A 26,043-nucleotide genomic window follows, 5' to 3' on the forward strand; every position below is an offset into this window, starting at 1 on the left:
ACTATTCTTTCTGTGACACTGCACAACCAGGCAGCCACCTGCTTCATCACAGCCCGTGCAACAAGGGGCAGCGCAAGGCTGAGCCATTTATTTCCACCCCCCTGCAGGGCTGCCGTGCCCGGAGAGCTCCCACAACCACCACACGCAACAACCCACCCCAGCTCCAGAGGGGCCAGGCGGCTCGGTGCTGGACACAACTTGCGGACGATGGACACACCCCCCCCCAGCCAAACTCCCTCTCGCTTCCCCTGCCCGGGGTGGTGCCTCCCACCTCCCCTCACGCTTCTCCCTGCCAGCGGATCCCCCGCCGCCCTTACCTCCGGGGGCTGCCCGGCCGCAGGAGCGCACGCCGGCACGCAGCAGCCGCACACAACGAAGCGGCGAAGAACAGCGCCACCGAGCTACATTGGCGCGCCAGCGCTTCTCCCCGCTCCCCTGGGCCGTACCATCGGCCCGCTAACGCGCGGGGTGGGTGGTGGGGGGGAGGATTGGAAGGGAGACGCCAGGACCCGACACCCCACGCGCGGGGCCTGGGCCCTCCTCCACGCTCAGCTCGCGCGGCCCTTTGTGCTCGGAAATCGAACCTCCTCCGTGCGCTGTGAGGGGTGGCCGCCGTCGCCGCCTTTACCTTGCCCCCCCCTCCGCTGGAGGGGGAATGGTTGGGCCCCCAGCGGGGAATGGAGCTGCTCCGAGGGCTGGGGAGTAGCGGGCACGCGGGGGCGCTGCCGTGTCTGGCCCCGCCGCGAGGCCAGCGCGGGGCGCGGAGGCGGCGCCGCCATGGCTCCCCCCCGGAGAGACGAGCTGAGCCCGGCCGAGAAGGCGCTGCTGGCGGTGATTGCCCAAGGTGAGGCTGCCGCTGGAGACGGGGGACAGGGGGGGAGGCTTTAGCTGCTGAGCGCGGCCCGCTCGCTCGCTCGCTCGCCCCGGTGCTTGGACTGAGAGGCGGGGAGAGGCTCCTGCACTAGAGGCCGGGAGGAGCCCGGCAACCCCGCGAGCCCTCCGGCGCCCCGGGATCGCTGCAGAGCCAGGGGGCCGCTTGGCCCCGCGTTCGCTGGGCTGGGGGCGGGCTGAGCCGTACTACGGCGTTGGCGGCTGGTTCGCTCTGTGTTAACGGGGTCGGGGCCTGGGTCTGGCGCTGCCCCGGGGTGACTGTGGTTTGCCCGGGGAGAGCCGGGCATGGATAGTGCCGCTTTGATGCTCAGGTCTCTCGCCTCGCAGAGACCTGCCCTAGAAAGGGGGGTGTCTGTTTCCGCTTCCAGGGTCACTCCCGCTGCTGCAGCCCAGCTGCTCGCCGGGGCGGAGTAAACCCCAGTGGCTCCCGCAGGAAACACCAGCGGTCGATGGGGCTACTGACCGTTGTATTCCCAGGCAGGCTGGGAACTGGGTCCGTGTCTCCCCCCAGCCCCCACAAAAGGCATTGCGGGAAGCAGTTGAAACACTCATCGCCTGCGCCCTGAAGGGCCGGGAGCTGCAGACCTTCCTGCCTCTCTCTCTTTCTCTGGCCCATGCTGCAAACCCAACAGGTGTAGGTCACTGCAGCCCTATTTCCAAAGCAAGCTCTCTGCTTGAGCAAGCAAGAGAAGAAACTAATCGGTTTCCCAGGGAACCAGCTGCCCTCTTCCCTGTTATTTTCCCTCTTGCTCGTTTTCCTCATACCCAGAGCCAGATTTAGGGGCACATGACTGCCTGGGGTGCCAGGCTTACGTGACGCTGGGCTCAGGGGTGCTGGGTTTTTTTGTCAGTGACAGAAGGGAAAATAGAATGTTTCAGGTATTCCGTATGTGGATTTATTTTTCACTAACCTAGACTTTTGTAGAATCTCATAGAACCTTCCACGCTTTCTGAGAACTACATTTTCCTCGAACATCCTACAATGTTGTTAGCCATGCGCTCGCAGGTATATAAGGGGCAGGGCATCGCCAGTCAGTCAGTGAGATATAAGACTGAATCACAATGGAGTGAGATATTGTGAACCTTGTTCTATTGTGTAATGGTGAAAGTGTACTTGTGTTTTAAGACTTGAAGAGTGTAAGTAGCAACTAATAAAGGACATATTTAATGAGACACCAGAGATATCTATCAAACCCCTAACTATGCAGCAATATAAAAGAAATACTATTACTAATTTTGCCATGCTTAACATGTAATATTTGATGACTTTCTAAGATTGAGGAACATAGAGTTTTGCACTCACTAATAGTATCTGTTTTCCCCTGTAAAAAATAAAAGATGCCCCCAAAGAAGCCTTCAGGAGCTCAATATAGGAAGTAAAAAGCTCAATTGCAATCTAGTTTGCAGCAAGGGGCAAATTTGATGGGAAAATATCTGAAACAGAACAACATAGACTGGACTTGAGTCCAGTAGTGACATCCCAGGGCAAAAGAAATTGAGCAAAGCATAAATGATGGGAAATCCTATTACTAAGAAATTAGCAGATTTATCTGAAGATAAGGAATGGAAATGTGAGGAAAGTGGTGGAGAATCGTCCAGTTTTCCTGGCCACATACAGGAGAGTGATGATAAAGAAGAATGTGGCTCACATGAAAAGGAGAGTAATGACAAAGAAAAATCTGGTTTACGTGAAAAGGAGAGAAATTATAAAGAAGAATCAGCCTAGCATGATAACAGAAACAGCCGTGAGAAAAATTGCACACCACAGATTGATACATCAGAGCCTGCTTTATGGCCGACAATCCTAAACTCTGTAGATATTGATCATGCTGGGCCCGGCAAAATCGACGATAAGACGTTTCCAGTAAATGAGCAGTTCTCAAAGTCACACTGTGAAAAAGTACTTGAGAATGGTGAGAAACTGAATCTGCGTTAGTTAGTTTACTTGAAATTAACTGACAGTGTGTTCTGGTTTTGTTGCAAAATATTTGACAAGAATGCTAAATTGTGGCTTGTGCTTTCTGGGTACAGTTACTGGCATAATTTCGCTGATGCTCTGAAGCAACCCAGCCATTTTATGGCCTACTCCAAAAGGATGGAGGTCAAGTCCAGGCTCAAGCTGAATAAATGCACAGATGCAGAAAACCAGCCCATTAATAACGTAGAAACACAACACTGGAGGAACATGCTCAAGTGTCTGATCTCAATTATCCTGTTCCTTGCAATCAAATAATTAGTCACAGTGAAAAGTTGTCATTTACAGGAAGATTATTTGACAAGGAGGTCTGTATCCAAATGAACACTTTATCTGTTTCTGGTCTGTGGATGACTCCACTGGAAAAGGCCTAACAGAACTGTTTATGAACATTTTGAATAAGAATAAAATAAAGCTTCAGGATTGCCATGGCCAAGGCTATGACAATGGCATGAACATGAAGGTAAGAAACAGTGGCATCCAAGCAAGGATCCTTGCACTGAATCCAAGAGCTTTCTTCATGCCTTGTGGCTGTCATTCCCTCAGTCTGGTTGTCTCTGATGCAGTGTCATCTTCTTTAGATTCAGTATCTCTCTTCAGAGTAAAGCAAAGGATATTCATCCTGTTTTCACCATCAACTATCAGGTGGAAAATCCTCACAGACAGGGTTACAAATCTGACTGGGAAGCCTCTAAGTGACACTTTCTAGGAGAGCCGCATTGACAGCATAAGGCCAGTAAAGTACCAAGTGACTGATATTTACAACATCCTGATGGAACTGGTATGGTCGAGTAAAGCCAAGGCCGGAATCTGACACGAGGCACAAACCAGATCACTGACTTCAAATTTCTGGTCTCAGATGTGGTTTGGCACAATATCCTGTTCCAAGTAAACCTTGTAAACAAGGCATTACAAACTCAGTCAAAGGACATTGCGACCACCACTACTACTTTGATGAGAAGCTGTCTTGATTTTGCTGTGGCCTGCAGAGACAACAGATTTTAAGATGCTATCAGTGCCAAAGAAATGGTGGAAAACTTAGGAGTTGAGCCTGTATTCACCAGAAGAAGAGACAGTTTGGTTACGAAGGCAGAGATGACGCGACGGCAAGTTCAGAAGAAAAATTCAAGAGGGAGGTTTTTTTGTTGACACTGTTCGAGTGTCTATCGAAGAAAGGTTCGGACAAATAAAGCACCACGAAAAGTCCTGTGTTTTTTGGTATGACCTTAATAAGCTGCTGGAGGACAGGAAAACACTTTTGAACAACTGTATGGATGCCGACACATGGGGAATGTTTGGACGTCGATGATAACAACCTCTATGTTGAATTGGACAACATCCATCACATTTTGCCACACAGGAAGCACTCTCCATCCCAGGTTCTCCAATTCATTTATGATGCAGAGCTGAAGGACACTTTTCCTAATGTGTGGATAGCTTTGAGGATTCTGCTTATGCTGCCAGTCACAGTCGCAAGTGGAGCACAGCTTTTTGAAGCTCAGGTTCATTAAAACATATCTTCGATCGACGATGGCCGATGAAAGACTGATATCACTTGCTACTTCATTGCTTGAGAATGCCATTGGCCAGTCTTTTGATCTCTCTGACGCAGTGCTTCAGTTCATGAGGGCAAAGGCAAGAAAACTAAAACTTTTGAACTAAAGGACTAGGGTTAACATTCTAGGGCCATCACCTACTGTAACACTATTTAATGCTGGTCCACCCAATGTTGGTGCACAGTTCAATTTCTTGATAGTACATTTCAGTTATTCTTAAAATTAAATAGTTTCTATAAGCTTAGAGGAAATTAATTTTTTGTGTGCTTCTATAGGCAAGAATACAGATTTACATATCCTAGCATGCAAATTTATCATCTTATAAGACAGGGATAAAGCATGCACGCAAATCGTGCATCAAAGTCATGAAATGGGCTACAAATGCAATAAAAAATAAATTAACAAATGGAGGGGGAATGCCATTTGGTCTAGGGCTGGCCCTGCTCACACACTACTACTGCTCACAGGGATCCATGTGGGCGAACAGCTTTTTATACCTATTGGCGGTGACACAACAGTCACACAATGCTGGTTCCTTTCCGTCTTGTCCTAGCTCTACATGAAGGAACACATGTAATTCAGGTTCTGCCCCAGATTTAGAGAGGATTTACTATATTGTGTAGTTGGTAGGTGTGGGGATGCCTCTCTGCAAATTTTTACAGTTACACACAGATATTCTCCTGTTGTACACATTGCACTAGCATGTTTCCTGGCTAATATCTAAAGGGCTAATGGCTTATTTGTAGTGTGTTTCAGCATGTTAACTTCTCAAAAACACTTGCCATCAAATAATAGGATTGCTGGGCCCTTAATATTTTTCATCTGTTACTATCCTGCCCAAGGAAAATGACATCGTTTTTCACGCTGATCTGTGGCTATATAGGATCCAGATATGTAGTTTCCTGGATATACATATATGAAGATGACCTGAGGATGAGCCTGTTCTACAAATTGCTGATGTCTGCTTCCTTGTTTAGTTCCAGATGCTGATCACTTGCTATTCATAAACAGCAAGTGGAAGAGGGGCCTTAGGTTTTTGTTTGCCTGTTTGTTCTGCAGAGAGACTTTTGGAGGGAGGGGGACTATCTTGAAATATAGTAATTTTATTTTAATCTGCCTGTGACTTTTTAAAAGCCAGAACAGGAAATTATGTTTTTCTTTTGCCTAGTAGCAGATGAAAGTGGAGGAAAGTGCAGGAAAACTGATTTTACAAGGAAAATGGGGAAATTGACTATAACCAGGCTGAAGTCAAATGCACAAAGTAACCCAACTGAGTGTGATGGGAGGGGAAAGGAAACAGACTTTTTTCCTTCTAATTTCTGTCAGTTACAGTAATCTTCAGAATTACTGTTAGCAATAGTAAGCAAACAACTTGCAGATAGTCGACACTGTGATCGTGTTCATTTTTCTTAGAGGAGCACTATTTTCCAATTACTTTCAGTTTGCACAATTATAATTACTTAAAAATAAAACTTTAAGGCAAGTAAATATAATTTTAAAACTTTGCCATAAGAATATTAGCCACATCTTAAACATGGATAAGCTTTAAAATATTTTCATCCCATTCTCGTTATAAGTGTAAGCAGTGATGGAAGGTTCTGTGCTCAGGCAACATGAAGTCCATAGCCATAACATTGTTTACAGTTACATTCCAATTATATCTGGAAGACTTGAATTTTAGGGTAGGTGGGTTGGTTTGTTTTTTGGCCAGGGTAGAAAGGGGTTTTGCAAATGTAAACCAAAAAAAAGAGTAAATTATAAATCATTCTTCATTCTGACCAACAAAGATTTAAAAGCACAGTAATATCTCTCAATCAAATTAATATTAAAAGTTATTGGGAGAAGGATGTTAGTCATTTGTTAAGACTTTTTGACATCTACAGGTACATTTATATACAATACCTTAAAACATTTCCTCTGTATTTATTTACCAAGTCAGAGCTGTCCTGATGCAACTTATGAAAAAAGATGTATTAATTTCCCAAGCTCAAGTTTATAGAATAGGCTAATTGCTTCACATAAGCAATTTTCTTTATTAATAGAATCATAGAACTGGAAGGGACCTCGAGCAGTCTAGTCCAGTCCCCTGCACTCGTGGCAGGACTAATTATCTTTCTAGACCATTCCTGACGGGTTTGTCTAACCTGCTCTTAAAAATCCCCAATGATGGAGATTCCACAACCTCCCTAGGCAATTTATTCCAGTGCTTAACCACCCTGACAGGAAGTTTTTCCTACTGTCCAACCTAAACCTCCCTTGCTGCAGTTTAAGCCCATTGCTTCTTGTCCTATCCTCAGATGTTAAGAAAAACAATTTTTCTTCCTCCTCCTTGTAACAGCCTTTTACGTACTTGAAAACTCTTATCATGTCCCCTCTCAGTCTTCTCTTTTCCAGACTAAACAAACCCAGTTTTTTCTATCTTCCCTCGTAGGTCATGTTTCCTAGACCTTCAATCGTTTTTGTTGCTCTTCTCTGAACTCTCTCCAATTTCTCCACATCCTTCCTGAAATATGGCGCCCAGAACTGGACACGGTACTCCAGTTGAGGCCTAATCAGAGCAGAGAAGAGCAGAAGAATTACTTCTTGTGTCTTGCTTACAACACTCCTTTTAATACATCCCAGAACAATGTTTGCTTTCTTTGCAACAGCGTTACACTGTTGACTAATATTTATCTTTTGGTCCACTATGACCCCCAGATCCCTTTCCGCAGTTCTCCTTCCTGGGCAGTCATTTCCCATTAATGCAAGTCTTCTAATTACGGTACTCTATATTGATTTTGAAACTTCTTGGCTTTTAGCTTCTTTTTCTTTTTAGCTTTTTTTAGCTTTTTAGCTTTTTTTTCCTCTTTCTTTTAGCTTATTATTCATCCCTGAGTTTCTTCATGCTTGGTAACTTGACAAATTTAGTCTGAGTATTTCATTTAAAATCAGAAATAGAAAGATTTTGCATTGCTTTGATTCTTCATTTCCTCCCTTTTAGCCCCTTACTTTTAATGAAACACCATTTTATTTTATTTTTAACTTTTTTTTTTTTTTTTTTTTTTTTTAGGAAACACTGAAGAAGCTGGAAGGCTCTTGGGCAGCAAGAATGTCCGTGTCAATTGCTTGGATGAGGTACAACAAAACTTCTAAATTAAAAGTATCTTAGTGGGTCTAACAAGGAGAAGTATCCAGTTAGAAATCTATTTAGAGGTTCTGCACGCTTCCAAGGAGCTAAATAACTATTATTTAGCACATAGGAAGTGGCAGACTTCTGAATAGCTTTTCAACCTGCAGCTATTAGTAAGCCTCTGAACTACTCTTAATCTATAAAAATATTTCAGAGGATTAATATCTTTAAGCTTAGATACAGTATGTGTTCTCTCTCAAATTCTGCACAGGTTTTGTTCACAGGTGTAATGGTATAACACAAAGCCCACAAAGAGTTTATAATCTGTATTTCCTATTGCAATTCTTCCAAATTTTAATTCTGAAAGAAGTCATGCTATCACAGGTTATCCCTGCATCTTCAAGCAAATTCTGAATTATTGGATAACTGTGCCATCAAAACAACGGTGCTTTGCCCCACAGCATGCAAGCTGGCTGACTAAGGAGCCAGTGGCATTGACTAGCTCAGAAGTGGGTACAGTCCTCTTTAAGGGCAGGGAGGGAGGAGAGAGGACAGTACAGAAGTCTCAAGAACCAACACAGACCAATTAATATGCAACATGTTAGTCTAGGGTTACCATACATCTGGGTTTTCCTGGACACAGCCTCTTTTTGAGCTTCCTTTCTCTGTCCAGGCAGATTTTTCAAATAAAAGGAAATATCCAGGGTTTTTGCAGAGGAGACAAACTGCAGCTCAGAAAGAGCCCCGATTGGTCCCTCCCCTGCATCTGCAGCTGATTGGTCAATTCCCCTGCAAGCCACAGATGCCAGATCTCGCCCACCCAGGCCCCAACTTCCAGGTCTGGGGAGGGGGTCCTGCAGGGAGGTGCTAAGTGACGGCTGTTGCTGCATCCTGGGCTTGCACCAGCCGCCCTGCTACCACGACAGGTACCCCCTCTTACCTCAGCTCTCCCCCACTGTAGCAGGGTCCTCTTTTTTGGGAACCTGAAATATGGTAACCCTGTGTTAGTGCATGTTAGAAATCATACCGTGTAGAGTGCATTACCCCTAGACATTGTCCAAGTCTAAGCTACACTCCCTCTTCTGCCTCCCGCCCCAAAAAACCCCTTAAGTCCAAAAACTATACGACAGTTTTAATCAGATATCTGCTCCCAAGGATTATTATGCAGGATGTTAGTTCTCATCTATATTTGGCCCAATGCAGTTGTGGGGGGTGTCAAGGTTTCTGGATGCTTTCTTGAGAAATGATTGTTAAGGCTACAATTTAGTCACGGTTATTTTTAGTAAAAGTCATGGGCAGTAAACAAAAATTCACAGCCTGTGACCTGTCCATGACTCGTACTATATACCCCTGACTAAATCTTGGGTGCTCTTGGGGCAAGTGGCAGCCCGGGGGTGCCACAGGGGCTCTGGAGCTGGGGGGCACCTCAGGGCAGGGCGGGGGGGGACCAGCGCGTGGCCTGGGACCCCCCCCCCCTTCTGCTATGCGGGGGTGGCAGGCTCCCTACTGGCTCTGCATGGCAGCATGTTCCTAGGCAGAGGCATAGCCAGGGGTCTCCACACACTGCCTCTGCCCTGAGCACCAGCTCTGCAGCTCCCATTGGCTGGGAACCATGGGCAATGGGAGCTGCAGGTGCAGGCAACACGAGAGCCCCCTGGTCCCTCTGCTTGGAGCCGAGGGAGGGGCATGTCACCAGTTCCAGGGTAAGCATTGCCCAGAGCCCTCACCCCCTCCCATGCTTCAACCTGCAGCCCCAAGCCCCCTCCCCTCCCACACCCAAACTCCTGCGCTGCTGCATGGTGGGGCGTGGTGGCCTGAGACTACCCCAGCAGCAGCCAGTGCAGCTGGCCCAGGGGCTGCCCAAGCTGCTCAGGGGCCCCTGGGCCAGCCATGTCAGCCACTACAGAAGTCAGAGAGTTCCCGGAATCCGTGACCTCCTTGACAGACTCGCAGCCTTAATGATCATATGCTTACTGTTGACCCTACTGCATAGCATTAGACACCGTCCCCCAGACTGCACGTTTCCTTTCTGTCTCCGTTTGTACCAAGAGGGAGGCAACAAGCTAGACTGAGCTGGCTGCATCCACACAGCTGTCTAAACTCAATCTAGATCCATTACAAAATGGAGACTGTCCCTTCCAGACACTTTCATTTAGAAACTGTGACTCACTAAAATGCATTCCTCTCAATTCTCCAGTATTAGGAGGGGGTACACTGCCATACCTCATACTCTCAATTAGAAGTGTTTGTAATTTTCATTCACTTTTCAATCAAGGTCAGGTTATAGTCCTCACAACAAGTCATCCTGGTTGCTAAGGTTTCCCTTAAGATTAGGCTAGAATGGGGAAGTATACACTAACGTAGCTACATAGGTGTAGTTGCATCAGTACAAACCCCTAACGCAGACACAGTGAACCATTTACTACAGCTTACCCCTTTTTTTGCACTAGTGTAGTGGGTTTACAGAAGGGGTTAGAACCCATATAACTACACTGATGTAGTTAACCAGAGAAGTTCTAGGGAAAAACCTTCAGCTACTGGCTGAAACTTTCCCTCATATTTTTGGTATTGTGAATAGGTGGCGAGTGGGAGGGAGGAGGGGTAATAAAGTTACAGCTCCATCAATTATAATTAAGAATTGACAGCATGACTTTCACAGTTGGGTGTCTATAAATCTTGGTAGTAGAAAGACTGAGAGGAGCCTGAACTAAATATTCTTACTCCCACATGTATGCAATGGAAAAAACTTTCATTTGCCAACCTAGGAGGCTGGCAACTTTCCTAGGTTTATAGGGTATAATCTGTGTTTAACACTAAGTACATGTAGAGATCTTTGGCAAATGTTGATAGTTATTTTTGTTTTTTGAAGACTGAATTGCATGGTAATAGTACAGAATAAAAGAATAAACCAGTGTAACGAATGAGTGTGAAATCCATTATACATATAGTCCTTTTACCCAACACTTTGCTTTATGGTTTGGTTTTGTTAACCCACACGTCAGATGAGGCATTGTACATGGGTATGTAATTACCAGGTGGGAGTCTTGACCAGTACAAAGATCCATAAATGTAATTACCACAAGTGCATATATTTCTTTCTTGGTTCTTCTCTCATTAGCATGGCATGACCCCTTTAATGCATGCAGCATACAAAGGGAAAGTTGACATGTGCAGGTTGCTTTTGCGGCATGGAGCGGATGTTAACTGCAATGAACACGAGCATGGATATACTGCCTTGATGTTTGCTGGACTCTCAGGTAAACTCTTTCCAAATCTGTATTTTCAAATTTTTATAATACTGCTATCTGGACGACAGGCCTATGAACAGGTTGCAATAGTTCATAATTCAGGACGCTGCCTTAGGATGGAATAATGAAAAGATGTTATTACTTAAGGAATGGGTGGGTCTGTGTAACTGCAGAAGTGCTAGTACAACCCAGTATGCAGGAAAGATGCTGTTGACTCATTTTGTCCTATATTAAGTTGATTTGCTCATCTATTTGAGGCATATGCTATATAATTCCTACGGTGTAGGGAGGAATACTGCCGTACTTAGTCCTGGAGCCTTAAAATTCCATCTGTCGTGCAATGATTTCCCTGCACAGCAGCGTGAATTCTGTTTAATTACATTGAGTTCCTATGAAAGACACTCCCTTTCTGAAGGACGGGTGGATTTTTAAGACTCCCCAACTGTAGCTTTTAATAAGCAATGCCATTTTAATATTTCTGAGGCGTGTCAAATTCAGTCTTCCTGTTCAAATAATGGCTGCAAGCAGATTGTAGTTCCCCTGAATGTGTTCAGCGAAACTTTGGCAAGGGATAGATCCCTCACCCAATTTCCTTTCTCTAGGGATTGATCACTAACAGGTCACTGTGTGTATCTGATTCTTGAACTTTGAGCTCCATTTGTTATTTGTCACTGGTTATATGGCATTGTTTCTGTTCCCTGATTTAGATGAGCAATAATTCTCTTAGAATCAGGAAAAGGGCTTTAAATCTCTGAATGAGGGGTAGAAGATAAGGATTAGGGAAGTTTGACTCTTTTTAAACTTCTTCCTTTCTGGGTCACTCAGATCTTTCCCAAAGCATAATTCCTAGAGACATTAATATAAACTCTTAGCTAGGTGTGGAGACATTAATGTAAGATATTAGTTAGATGTAGAGTAAAAAATCAATGGCCCACAATCTCCCGTATGAATACTCCTGGATGTTAATTTTCAAATTTTCAATCTTTGAGCTCAAAAAGAATGTGAGCCCAACTGAAGCAGTGTCACTCTAAAATTAGAGCAAATGCAAGAAACATTTATATTCTTTTCTCCTTTGTAGTCACACCACCCTAGTCAGCACTCCCACAAAAACAGAAAGTAAAGGAAGAGCACACCTGGAAAATAGAACCAACAAGCCTGGTCACAAGTGTCTTTATTAGTCTCCCTGAAGGGCACCAGTTAAGTGATATAATTTTGCCATCAAATTTAGCTTCATCTTACTTATTTGATATTTATCCCAGCCTGAACACCTAGTTCCCATTGGGAAGAAAGGAACAATCCGTTCTCTGCTCTACGCTTTGGCTCCATAATAGTACTGAATTTGTTCTTCTCTTAGAAGACAGGATGCTGTAGTAGTGCTGTCAAGCTAGAATAGCGGGCCTTGCATCTATATTGCTACCCACTGTGGGGTCAAATCTTGGCATAGAGAGATACCACTGAATTCAGTGAGAATTGAACATGCATAAGTTAGGGAAGAATCTGATCCTGAGAGTGTGAATTTTTGTTCCTTCGGTTTTGCAAATAAGAGAAAAATACTGCTGGCTCTTTAATCCACTGTTTTAAACCAAGGACATCAAGGATTTGTTGTGTCAATGTTGTCCCTTTTAGGTCTTGAAGTTCAATCTGAAATTAGCTACTGGTCTTCTCAAATTATGTGCATCTACAAAAGACAAAACTCTGTTATGTCTTTTCTCTTCAAATACAGGCAGCAAAGAAATTACCTGGATGATGTTAGAGGCTGGAGCAGAGACTGATGTTGTCAACTCTGTGGGAAGGACAGCAGCTCAGATGGCTGCCTTTGTGGGTAAATTGAAATTATCTCCTAATTTTCCCCAGGGCCATAAGATTATATGGTTTGGTGGATTAAACGGTTTATTCTTGGAGGAACATTACTTCACATTTCTTCATTAATTGATTAAAAACAGGATCAAATTTTATCCCATGTCTCCTCCTATATGAGTGAGCAGTCAGTCATTTTCATTCTCAACAACGTTACAACATCTATGATCCTCCATTCTGCTGAAATCTGCAAAGATAGTTGCTGCTGTGCTAAAAGTGTATAAATTACACTGAGTCATCACTTTTCAAACCATAAGACAGACTGTGAAGTTCTTAAGATGTTTGAAGCAAAGGTATGTGTTTCAGGTTTAAGGCAACATCTGCTAGTCCAAATAGACCCTACAGTAACTCCTCACTTAACGTCCTCCCGGTTAACATTGTTTCGCTATTAGGTCACTGACCTATTAGAGAACATACCCCTTTGAAGTCCTGCAATGTTCCCTTATAACATTGTTTGGCTCCCCCTGTCTCCGCCCGCCCGGTGCTCCTGCCAGGGACCAGATCCAGGCACGGGGACTTGCCCCACTCCGCCCGCCCAGCGGAACGGGGCAAGCCCCCATGACCCCACCCTGATCCCCGGCTGGAATGGCCAGCAGGCGGAGTGGAGCAAGCCCCCAGTCTCCGACTCTGCTACACCCCTGCCTCAACCTAGCTTCACAATCATTATTGGTGAGTACAGTATTAAATTGTTTGTTTAAAATTATTTAAAACTTATTCTGCATATGTATATAATGTTTTTTGTCTGACAAAAAAAATTTCCCTGGAACCTAATCTTCCCCCCCTCCCCCCCATTTACATTAATTCTTACGGGGAAATTGGATTCGCTTAACATTGTTTTGCTTAAACATCATTTTTCAAGAACATGTGCTAAACCAGCTCATGTGGGGATGGGGGGGGGAGGAGTAATAACGAAATTACATTTTCACTCTTAATGACTTTTTTTGTTGTTCAAGGTCAACATGATTGCGTAACCATCATCAACAACTTCTTTCCACGGGAAAGGCTAGACTACTACACTAAACCACAAGGACTAGATAAAGAACCAAAACTGCCAGTGAAGTTTGCTGGGCCTCTTCACAAAATTATTACTACTACAAACTTGCATCCTGTTAAGGTGCAGTAATGGGTACATCTTCTTTATTGGCATAGGACCAGATTCTGTAACTCTTGTGTTGAGAATTATTTTATTGATAAGGGGATTACTTGCAAAATAAGGTGATCTTTGAAATGAGAAGGCATGGCAGAATCGGCCCATAATTAAGAACATTAAATCTGAGATATCAAACTAAATGGTATTATTGCATACTGTGGTTTATACTTCATGCTCATGCAAGACACCATGAGATTTAGTATGGTACAGGTAAGTCAAGAACTGAGTTCACATCTCTGGTCAGAGAAGTTCATGCTCTTGAAATAAATGCTTAAACCTATTTTACATGTCCTTCATTCTTTTAGTGGAAAATTCAGGCAACATCCAGTCTTAATGCTAACTCACCGTTCTTTCAATTAATGTGTGTCACAGCAGATGTCTTCTTACTACTTTTTTTCTTTAATCACTATTTCATTGCAGTAATGTCTGCTGCTGCAACTTATGAACATATGTGCTATACCTTACGGCTTATTTCTATGTGTAGCTCAGGAAATAAGTAGCCTTAAATTCTTACAGCTTGCCATTGAAAGCTAGCATTTGTCAGCTATCGCCAATCTGAGATACCATAGTTTCCATCTGTATTTAAAATAAGAAATAGTTCAGGTACCATTGTGGTATCTATGGCATGTGGAAGCAGGTAATTATGTACAGCATTACTTAAGAGTAGCAACTTGGGCACCTGTCTTTGAAAGTGTTTAGTTCAATATATGAACAGTCTATTTACTACACTCTAGGCTTACTTTAGGCTAGCTCCAAAGTGGTAAACTTATATCATGCAATGCCATCTTGTACATGCACCTCAGAGAGGGGGATGTTGGGCCAGGGTAATCATTATAGTGTTTGGAGATAATGGTTACACTGTAAATGATTTTAATTCTTGATGCAACTTTCCTTTTTTAGATCTGTTTGCAGTTATTGACCAGTCTTAGGGCAGGTCTGTACTCGAAGCGCTACATTGGTACTGCTGCACCACGCCTAGTGAAGATGCGCTATGCCTACGGAAGAACGCTCTCCTGCGGGCATAATTACTTCATCTCTGTGAGAGGTGGAAGGAATGTCAGCAGGAGAGGGTCTCCCACCAACATTGTACCAGTGTGGACAGCACTTAGATTGCTGTAAATTGTGTTGCTCAGGGGGGTGTAGTCCTGCCCTTAGTTTTGAAAGTCTTGGATGGTAACTATGAATTGCAGTATATTTATTACTCAGTAATATGCTCCATTAGCAAAGGAAGGGGAGCACAACATAGGAAGAGAAAACAGACTAAAAAATGGAAGAACATCAGAAGCCCTACTAAAGTTAGCTATTTTCATCCATCTAACCTATATGCTTTAACTCACATGCTTAAAGGAAAAAAAGAGTTCCTCATTACATTAAACTCTCTTCACTGTTCCCTGTAGATTGTGCTGCTGGTCAAAGAGAACCCCCTCTTGGCAGAAGTAGAAGCACTGCTGAAATGCTACAGGGTGTTGGATCTGATTTGTGAGAAATGCATGAAGCAGAGAGATATGAATGAAGTACTGGCTATTAAAATGCACTATATCAGTTGCATCTTCCAGAAATGTATTAATTTTCTCAAAGAGCGAGAGGATAAACTGGATGGATTAATCAAAAGGTATGCATTTATACAGAATTTAAAAGGAGTCTGAAGGTCTATACATGAATTTTATACATATAAAAATAATGCATCTATTGGGATGAAGTGGAGCTGGAGCATTGGTTAGTTGGGCTTTTGTGGTTTAAAAACTACCAAGATTAAATTGCATTGTTTGAAAGACTCCAATTTAACATTGTCCAGGGGAGCCCTGATCCCTTACCACTCGTATACAAAAGGCATCCAGTAGTCATTACTCCTGGGGGAATTCTGCACCACTGTGCAATGCAGAATTTTATAGAAATTAATGTTGTGTGTGCAGAATTTCCTTTTTTCCCCACATAAATGGGCTGCAGAAATGTTGGCCGCCCCTAGGGGCTGCTGGACCCAGCAGAACCCAGCTCACAAACAGAAGACAAGGCTGTTCGGGGGAGGTAACTGGAGGGTTCCCAGCAGCTGCACTTCCCAGCACAACCTGAAGGAAGGAGGCAGCATGCAGGAAACTCCGTACAAACCCAGAACCCAGCATCATGCTGTTTTGTTTTTTTTTTCCCTCTGGATCCCTGGGCTCTAGGAGGATAGGGGATGCAAGTGTTTGGGCTGGGGGGGACCGTGGCTGGGCTCTGGGGTGGTGGCAGGGGGCAGAGAAACAGGAACTAGGTTGTTATAGGGGTGGCTACAACTCTCTACTCCTGGGGGAATTTTTTGGTGTCTCTCTATTCAGACATACCTGCTGACAGGTATTTTGAAATAAATTACCAAAATAATTGAAACTGGTGTGATTATATAGTGCTATTTTGACAAATAAAATTTCCAGAATTTTAAAATGTGTGCAAAAATTTTAATTTTTTGGTGCAGAATTCCTCCAGGAGTCACTCATGCAGTGCAAAGAAGGGTGCAGTCATCAGCACTGAATAACTGATAGGGCACATGGCTGGGTGGGTTAGACTGGCTTGGCCAGGGTCCTGAATGCCCTTGAGCACTAGAAAGGTAGGTGGTGCGTGCGTGTGTGGAAGAGTGATGCAAGCTACACTTTCAAATGTATAGCGAAGGTCACCTTTGAGCATTTTGCTATCTACTCCACTCTGCTCCCTAGCATAGACTTTGGCAGACATAAAGCAAAAGTCCTATTTAAAGCCAGTGGAATTTTTGCTTCTAAGCCAGTTGGGTTTGTAAATCTTGGGTGGGGTTTTCAAAAGTGCCAACAGGCTATTTTGATTTAAGAGCTTAACTTTCGATGGTGTTGAGCATCTGGAGTTCCCACTGACTTCAATGGATGTGTAGGTGCTTCTGAAAACTGGGTTATAAATGAAGCAAATAACCCTGTCTCTAAAATATTAAAATCAATTAATATAGCAGTGATTCAAGAATTAAGAGGATAAATAAGGGAAAAGAAGAGATAAAATAGCTTAATGAAGTCAGGACAATAATGTGGTATTACTAATAGAATTTTAAACAAGAACTGTGCCTCCATGTCTTATAATTTAAAACAAAGCAAAGTCTCTCTAATAAGCTGTATGTCTGCCATTGCTGATATTGGGCTAGATAGTTGAAACATAATGGGTCTAGGTTTCCAAAACTTAGCTGTAATTATTATTTAATACTTCAGAATTGTTGTGTAATTACATACAAAGAGCTTCATTTGCATTTTTAACTTCACTGTGATTTTGACACTACAGAATTTACTTTGAATCTGAATTTTAGCATAAAGTTGCCGTATGAGGAAGGAAGCCAGGGGACAGCAGAATGAATAACACCTTGGACCATGCTTGTTAGTAAACGCTAATCATAAGCTGCTAGTGGATTTTCATTTAACTTTTGCTTTAAAAATTTCAGTCTATTGAAAGGCAGAGATACAGATGGTTTTCCTGTGTATCAAGAGAAGCTTATCAGAGAGTGCATTCGAAAGTTTCCTTACTGTGAAGCTACCCTGCTCCAGCAGCTGGTGAGAAGTATTGCTCCTGTTGAAATTGTAAGTGTCTCTCATGAAGCAAATAAGTGCTATATTATAAATAGATTAACTTAGATATCCCACATAGTAAAAACCCTGATATTCAATTGAATTTAACATGTCTTTTTGTCCCTTGACTTATGTCCTCTAGGATGCAAAAGTTTTGAATGTCCCCTGAGATATTTTTAAAAAAATTGGGATTCTAGGGAATTCTTCTGTATCAAATACAGTAGAAGTTCTCATTCCTGACAATTGGGTTTCCTCTAGTTTCTGTTTCCCTACTGTGGCTTTGACTGTGGATCATTATTAAAAATCTTCACATCAGAAAACTAGAGCATTTGGGTAGGAGGGGGGAGAGACACTCTCCCTGTTTCTCTTTGCAAAACTCACTCCATAAATTCAGTGGTGTTAGATAGCTTAAGAGCCTTCTCCTGCACTTGGGCAAAACAGCAAGGGGTGGAAGGACTGCAGGATCTCCTGGGACTCTTGCAGTCATTATTTCCAGTGGGCCAGAAGTGGGTGGCAGTAAGTGATGGTAACTTGGAAGAAAAGCATCTTTTTGAAGCTGCCTTTATGAGCAGAAGAAGCAAAATGAACAGCTGTTGGTGTCCAGTGCCATGAATGCCTAGTAAGAAAACTAACTTTACATCTTCGCATATGTGTCTGATAGGAGACTATCTTTAAAGAGTATTTTAATTGGCTTATAATAAATCTTGTACAAGAGACTTATTTTTCAGAGGAAAGCACATCAGATCTATTTCTGAAAGCTATGCGGTACGTGTGTTAAGATTGGGATGATGATTAATTTTGTGACATGACTGTTATACACTATAATGAATTAAAAATATCCTTCATCTTACAGGGATCCGATAAATGGGACTGTTCTGTAGTTTAATTCCTGCAGTAGTCATCTGTACAATTTATCAAGATCAGAACAAAAGGCAGCACAATGATTTGAATGTTCATACACTGTCTCACACTGTTTAAGGCATGCTTACAGTAAACACTTTTTTTTTCCAGGTTTCTTCTACTTTTTTTTTTCTATTCCTGGCAATCTCCTCGTCCCCTACCAACGCCCTTCAAAGAAATCTGTTTTGTTGCACAGGCTTTGACACTTTGGGGTGTATCTATAAAGCTCTAGAAGAATCTATGCTATCAGTTACATTTGTCCAGGAGTACTTGATCTTAGGCATGCACAATTATGCAGATTCAGTATGAGAAAAACCCAGCCTCTTGTGTAGCAATTACCATCTTTCTCAGATGATTTTAATGGTTTTAGATTTGTTTTTGAGCTAGAACAACTTGTTTGGTTCTTCAACCACGCCCCCAGTGTTAGCATCATTCCAAGAAAGGATTCTTAACACTTTCATAACATTACCAAAGGTAGCATATAGTGATGGCTACTGCTTGTACTTTTTGAAGGAGAAGGATGTCTGCACATTTTATCTAGTATTTTAAAGATTCCAAGTTGCAAATATTCAGTCTGGAATATTTGAAGACATGGGGCACTCCAGTATGTCAGTGCCAAGAGAAACGTCTCTCTCGGGCCAGCACAGACACTAGTTTGCACAATCCTGCTGCATATTATTTACAAACTGCCAACCCTAAGTGAAAAGAATATCACAAAGTACAGTTCATTAATTCATCCAACAAATACATTAAAAGGATGTTTTAATTATGACACAACTAAAACAATGGAACATCACATATGTTCTCTGATATCAGGACACATGGGCATATCTGTGAAATAAAATGAAGTGGTGCCCCATTATGCAAAGATACTGGAGAACTTTTTCACTAGATGCCGCAAATGGGAGTCAATACAACAAAAAATGTACATGTTAATTTCAGCAGCATTAGATACAGGAACAATATCCATTGTTTCCAAGTGGGGAAAGAACCTCAACAGGGAAAGACATACTCTTTTAACGTTTCTTCAAGCAGTGGCACATAAGTGTTTAAAAAAAATCCATGGGAAAAAGCTTTTTATTTATAGGCTCACAAAGGACACTTTATAGTAAGTGCAGGGGTTACAAGAAGAAAATATTCAATGTGACATTAAGTCCCTTGTGCTCTACCTAAATCCACATTTAATTCTAAAGTGGTACTGGTAGATACAGTTTTTCAACTGTAAATATGCTTCATCAGAAGCATAGCTGCTCCTGTGTTTGTGTAGTATTATTATCCTTTAGGGCTAATGCTGCCCAAGACTAATGGTGCACAGCTGCCCTTGAAGTCATCAGGTGTTGTGCATGTTTAGCCAAGGGTAGAATTTGGCCCTTTGTATCATAGACTTACTGGACCAGCTACATTATTTTGAAAGCTACTATAAAAGCTCTGAAATCCTGGCCATCAGTGTTTTCGCAGATCACATGGTGCAAAGGAATGGTGAGGGAGGATTTTGCACATCCACTACTTTCTAAAGTGATGGCAGGATGAGAATGTGGGTTTAAATATTAATTCTAAACTGGTTAGCCTAAAACTGGATTCAGGCTTCTAAGATGAAATAAAATAATTTCTATCCCCCTTCATTAGAAACTGCAGACTAGACACATATTCAGCTGTAGCTTAGGTTTAAGTGTAATGAATTATAGTAGTGGAGGATCCTGCATTACAGCTGCGTTCACATGATTAGTTTTCTGTTCCTGTTGCTGCTATAGAAACGTCAGTGAAAATGCATAGAGCCACCAGGCTTCTTGCTCTTAAGTTACAAATTGCCAAAACTTCGTGCTAAATGTACATGTCATATTTCTGCAGTCCTTAAATTATGTTTTTTCTCCTCCTTATTGCCTAATCTTTTCCCCTTCCCTCAGGGCTCTGATCCTACTGCTTTCTCTGTACTTACACAAGCTATTACTGGCCAAGTGGGCTTTGTGGATGCTGAATTCTGTACAACCTGTGGGGAAAAGGAAGCAGACAAAAGATGTTCCGTATGTAAAATGGTAAGAGACTGTCGTTGAAGTTTAAAAAATTTAATGCCACTGGAAGTTGAAGATAGACAAATTCAGACTGGAAATAAGGCACAATTTTTAATGGTGAGACTAATTAACTATTGGAATAATTTACCAAGGGTTGGGGTAGATTCTTCATCAGTGACCATTTTTTAAATCACGATCAGATGTTTTTCTAAAAGATATGCTCTTGAAATTATTTTGGGAAGTTCTCTGGCCTGTGCTATACAGGAGGTCATACTAGACGATCACAACAGATGATCCTTTCTGGCCTTGTAATCTGTGAATATATTACTGCCAGTCTGGAAAAGGAAGGTTACTTACCAGTAACTGTAGCTCTTTGAGAAATGCCCCTGTATGTTCAGACTCAGGAGATACAAAGCACCTTCTTATGGTGCAGGTATCTTGAATCCAAGAAGTAAGAATATTTAAAGCCCCAAATAAGACACTCTGGGTTAGAGGGTGGAGTTACAATACATTTTGGATTTTCTAAATTAATTACAATAGAACAATAGTTTCCTTTCTGATATAATGTATAGAACACCCATACTGTGTGACCTTAACTGTTTATAATTGTAATTTAAAAGAAGTACTCTTAGGTTACATAACATACTGTTCCAATATCCTGATTAAGTTTGCAGCTTTAGCTCCCCATAAAGTTAAACGATTGTAGTGCCCTGTTATATGAAGGTGAAGTAATGGCTCTGGAAACTTTCAGGTTATTTATTGTGACCAGAACTGCCAGAAAATACACTGGTTTACCCACAAAAAAGTTTGTAAGACGCTGAAGGAGGCTCATGAGAAGCAAGAGCTAGAAGCTGCCAAAGAAAAACGGAGACAAGAAAAAAAGCAAGAGAGAGGTTAGGATCAACAGTTTGCTAACTAAAATTAATCCTGCACTAACAAATTCTACTACAAGAAGCAAAAGTAAATTCTGTTACTGCACGTACTAAGGGAGGTTTAAGAGACTGTCTTGGTTGGTAGAAAAAAATGGCAGTAATTGTTGGAATGCTTGACTTCTTACTTGTGAAAGCATAACTTTGTATCCAATAACAGAAATACACATGACTTTTGAGTACAATAGGGCACCAGGAATTCTAACTTTACTGTTTCAAAATCTTAAAGCTCTGATCAAAAAAATACCCCAAATCCTAAACTAGAAGACCAAGTGACAAGTTGAATAATAAAAACAAAACAGCCAACCACACACTAACCCACTGTCCAAAAGGTTAACTCAGAAGTTAATTCTTTGCTATATTGTGGGTATGGGGAGAGGAACAAGGAAGTCTTGTGTGAGTACGTATGGGGGTGGCTATTTGGTTGTTTTGGGTTCTTTCCTTACAATCACTAACAAAATGACAAACTCTGAAGATCATACAACAGAGTAAAAATGCCTAACACCCTTCCTCCAAAATAATTTTTCTGTATGTAATTCAAAGGAAAGTCTTTGAAGTAGAGTACATGCTCATTCTCACTTCCTGTCTCTTAGCACCCCTTTCCCATTTTATTATCACCATTTTTATGTTTTAACTTTATTGTCAGCAATTACAAAATACAGGAGCCATGTCATGCTTGCCTTACTCACAGGAGAGTAGCTCTGAAAATACTACTGCAGGGCAGTTATTAGTATATCAGGAAACAACTCCACCTGGTGACCATCTCATGTAAAATTTAAGGAGCCAAAATGGGCTTTTTTAATCACTCTGACCCCTAAGTAGACTTCCATTTCCCTTTATAAATCAGGGTCTCTAATGCCCCAACCACTTAATTTGGACATGCCAAATATACTTATGCTTTTCCCCAAAACCCCTTTTGGAAAGTCTAAGTATAACATGTGGCTCCTTTCAGCCTGGTCAAACAATAAAGGTCAGGATAGCTTATTCTAACCAACTTTTTTGGCTTCAGTTTGATTTTTAATAGACAGAGGTTCTCTGGTACATCTAACAACCTCTTATGCAAACCTGCATTTGCCACTTTTCTCACAAAACCTCCTTAGTTCTTTTTTAAGTTGCAGAATTATTTCTTGGAGTCAGCAAGTCATGCTCTGGTTTTCCATTCCTTGACATACCAGGTTATTGGATTAGAATAACTTTGAAATGAAAGTTTGATTGAGTATGGCACTAAGTTGACCTATTCACCTAGTATCATAATAGCGTGTGCCAGTTCCTGCAGTCATAACAGAGGCAAAATTAATTATTAAAGAGAGAGCATCATGGGAAGCTTTGTCCGAGTCAGGTACCCAGGATTGTTTCCAACGTAACCTAACATCTCCTTAGGCCAGGGGTGGGCACATTTTTTGGCCTGAGGGCCACATCTGGGTATGGAAATTGTGTGGTGAGCTATGAATGCTCATGAAATTGTGGGGTGGGTTGGGGTGCGGGAGGGGGTGAGGCCTCCGGCTGGGGGGTGTGGGCTCTGGGGTGGGGCCAGAAATGAGGAGTTCAGGGTGTGGGAAGGGACTCTGGGCTGGGGCAGGGGGTTGCAGTGTTTGGGGGTGAGGGCTCCAGTTGGGGGGTGCAGGCTCTGGGGTGGGGCTGGGGATGAGGAGTTGGGGTGCAGGAGGGTGCTCTCAGCTGGGACTGAGGGGGATCAGGGCTGGGGCAGGGGGTTGGGGCGCAGTAGGGGGTCGGGGGGGCAGGCTCCGGGCAGCACTTACCTCAAGCAGCTCCCAGAAGCAGCAGCATGTCCGCCTACGGCTCCTAAGCAGAGGCACAGCCAGGCGGCTCTGCATGCTGCCCTGTCCACAGGCGCTTCCCCTGCAGCTCCCATTGGCTGCAGTTCCCGGCCAATGGGAGCTATGTGGGTGGTGCTTGGGGCTGGGACCCTCTGGCTGGCTCTACACATAGGAGCCGGCGGAAGAACTTGCCGCTGCTTCCGGGAGCCACACAGAGTGGGGCAAGCCCTGGACTCTGCTCCCCAGTGGGAACTCGAGGGCCGGATTAAAAGGTCTGGAGGTCCAGATGTGGCCCCCAGGTCGTAGTTCGCTCACCCCTGCTTAGACACCCTAAGCAAAAAGTGCTTTGCTCACCCCTGCTTAGACAGAACTCCCGTGTCTGAGGTCTCTTAACGTAGTCCTGCTTCGTTATTACGTTTAGAAGAATAAATATTAGGAAACTTGTTGATAGCAGGGTGAATAAACTTCTCAGTGAAACAAAGAGAAAGTACCTGCCAAATTCAGCCTTAAGAATAACTATGCCGCTTCTTGTGTGGGTGTTGATGAGATTTGTGAGATGTGTATGTCTTTTTTTGTTAGATGAAGCACAAGCAGCTGATCCTAGTTCCACAAATGAAGAACAGTCAGACCCTCACCCAGGAGCTACCAAAGAAGTGGATCTAAGTCATGCAGTTGACAGAACAGAGGAACGTGTGCTTAACAATGAGCCAGCAGCCCCACAACCTCGTCCTGACAATCAGTCTGAAAGTGAGACTAGCTTAGCTGACATTGCTGTGCAAAAAGTTCAAGAAGCTGAGGAGTAAGATGATGGTGGGCAGAGGACAAGTGTCTTCACTGAAGTCCCTGTACTTCAATGTCATGAAGCATATTCTAAGTTCAATATGTTTATAGCCCTCACTGCATAGCATATGCAAGACTTCCTGTGTGAGATAACATATGTCTATTTTTTCCTGAGTTAAGAAATAGGCTAGTATAATCACATACTTTCGAGCCCATTGTAGGTTGTCAAGACAAGTCATTTATACACTGGTCAATACTATATTTGCATATATCCCTCTGGTTGTATCTACAGTAAGTGTAATAAACCTATGAATATCTGTGGAAAATGAGCCACTTGCTAGTGAAATGGGAAAATATTCAAATCACTTGGATTATCCTTGTTTTCAAAAATTAAAATCCTACATATACTAAATTAAAGATTTCTCTCCACGTGCAATAAAGGTGAAGCTGAGAGAGGCTTATGAAGTCATATGGAAGTTTAGCAGTTAAATTGCTTTACAACTGTTCACATCTTTTTTTTTTTTTTTGAGTCTTCATCTGGATTCTGAACACTCTTCACTGTTCTTTACTGTGATGAGTTAGTTTCCACTATTGGTGCACAGCAATATATAATTTGTCTGTTTTGTGACAATTTTCATTAAATGATACTGCTGACCCAGTTGTCTCAAGTGGACTGTGAAATGTATCTTTCAAATAAATTACTTATTTGTTCAAAGAGACAAGACAAGTGAGGTGATATCTTTTATTGGACCAACTTCTGTTGGTGGAAGAGACAAGCTTTTGAGTTTCACAGAGCTCTTCTTTGGGTGTGGGACAAGTTGCTAGGGATAAGTGGCTCACTGATGCTCTAGGAGACCACTTCAAGTGAAGTGGGCAATTATTTCTTTAAAGATATTCAAGTCTATCACAGACCAATGAAAAGATTAGACCCAAGTTTTTAATATTAAACATTTACATTGACTAGAGTTTCAGAGTAGCAGCCGTGTTAGTCTATATTCGCAAAAAGAAAAGGAGTACTTGTGGCACCTTAGAGACTAACTGATTTATTTGAGCATAAGCTTTCGTGAGCTACAGCTCACTTCATCGGCTGCATTCAAGATAGTTTCTAAATTCAGTTTTAAGGAAAAGGTTTCCTTTCTAGTTTCCTTTCTAGTACACTGAGATTTTATGTTTATGAAATATTTGCTAAGCATTGACCACATGCTTGATGGCCATACAAGACAAAAGGGTGACGTCCTGGCCCCACTGAAGCCAATGGGAAAATTCCCAGTCACCCTTGATTCTGTCACCCTTATATTTGATGAGTGGTACAGTATGTCATGAAATCAGTGGGACAGTTCACAAAGTAACAGGTTTTAGAGGGGTAGCCGTGTTAGTCTGTATCAATAAAAACGAGGAGTCCTTGTGGCACCTTAGAGACTAACAAATTTATTTGGGCATAAGCTTTTGTGGGATATAACCCACTTCATCAGATGCATGGAGTGGAAAATACAGTAAGCAGGTATAAATATACAGCATGTGAAAAGATAAGAGTTGCCTTACCAAGGTGAGGGGGTCACCCCTTCTTCTCAGCTGTTGGGAATGGGCCACATCCACCCTAATTGAATTGGCCTCGTTAGCACTGACCCTGACCCCCCCTCTTCCCCCCCCCACTTGGTGAGGGGCTACTTCTGTGGCTCAAAAAAATTTTAGTCTCCAGGGCTGGAAAAATAAGAGATTACTACTTAGAGCAGAATTTCAAAAGAATCTAAGGGCAGGTCTACACTACACCAGGATCGATGTTCTGAGATCTGTCCACCAGTGGTCGATTTTCTCCCATTGACCACCTGTGATGTAGACCCTGCGGTAACTCAACCTAAGGTACAGCAACTCCAGCTATGTGAATAACGTAGCTGGAGTTGCGTAGGTCAACTTACCATGGTAGTTTGGACACAGCCTAGAGGAGTTAAGTGCCCAAGTACTATTGAGTTTAAATGGGATTTGGATGCCTAACTTCCTTGGGCACATCTGAAAATCCCAGTTTTTGAATCCTGTTAACTGCCTTTTAAAATGATTGTTATGGAACTTTTTATAACCCAGTTTTATCTTTCACTCTGCCAGCCAAACTTTCTTCCTGCTTCAGCAGGGCCTCACTGAAAAATCCGACAATTGGGAAAATCATAGAAGATATGGGTTGGAAGAGACCTTAGGAGGTCATCTCAGAGCAGGACCAACACCAACTAAATCATCCCTGCCAGGGCTTTGTCAAGCCAGGCCTTAAAAACCTCTAAGGATGGAGATTCCACCCTCTCCCTAGGAAACCCACTCCAG

The 26,043-nt window shown here is 42.7% G+C and overlaps 2 protein-coding genes across 6 annotated transcripts in view; one reads left to right on the top strand and one right to left on the bottom strand.

The window, feature by feature from the left end:
• BZW2 (basic leucine zipper and W2 domains 2) overlaps nucleotides 1-635 on the bottom strand; it is a 78,508-nt gene extending 77,873 nt beyond the window's left edge. Inside the window, exon 1 of one of the 5 annotated variants that reach the window (XM_084619893.1) lies at nucleotides 318-635. The gene's annotated coding sequence lies outside the window, so the exon portion shown is untranslated. The remainder of the gene's footprint in view (nucleotides 1-317) is intronic. The other 4 variants (XM_084619890.1, XM_084619892.1, XM_084619891.1 and 1 more) reach the window with 4 other exon arrangements.
• A 29-nt stretch (nucleotides 636-664) lies between these two features.
• Nucleotides 665-24,429, top strand: ANKMY2 (ankyrin repeat and MYND domain containing 2). Its single transcript, XM_084619900.1, has 10 exons — nucleotides 665-844; nucleotides 7,472-7,536; nucleotides 10,650-10,788; nucleotides 12,503-12,601; nucleotides 13,590-13,750; nucleotides 15,184-15,398; nucleotides 17,214-17,349; nucleotides 20,142-20,270; nucleotides 20,998-21,139; nucleotides 23,533-24,429. Exons 1-10 carry the CDS (start codon nucleotides 778-780, stop codon nucleotides 23,754-23,756), a joined length of 1,377 nt encoding a protein of 458 aa, XP_084476026.1. The 5' UTR covers nucleotides 665-777; the 3' UTR covers nucleotides 23,757-24,429.
• The last annotated feature ends 1,614 nt before the right edge of the window (nucleotides 24,430-26,043 follow it).

This window comes from Lepidochelys olivacea (genome assembly GCF_965140295.1).
Source record: "Lepidochelys olivacea isolate rLepOli2 genome assembly, chromosome: 2".
Lineage (NCBI taxonomy): Eukaryota > Metazoa > Chordata > Testudines > Cheloniidae > Lepidochelys > Lepidochelys olivacea.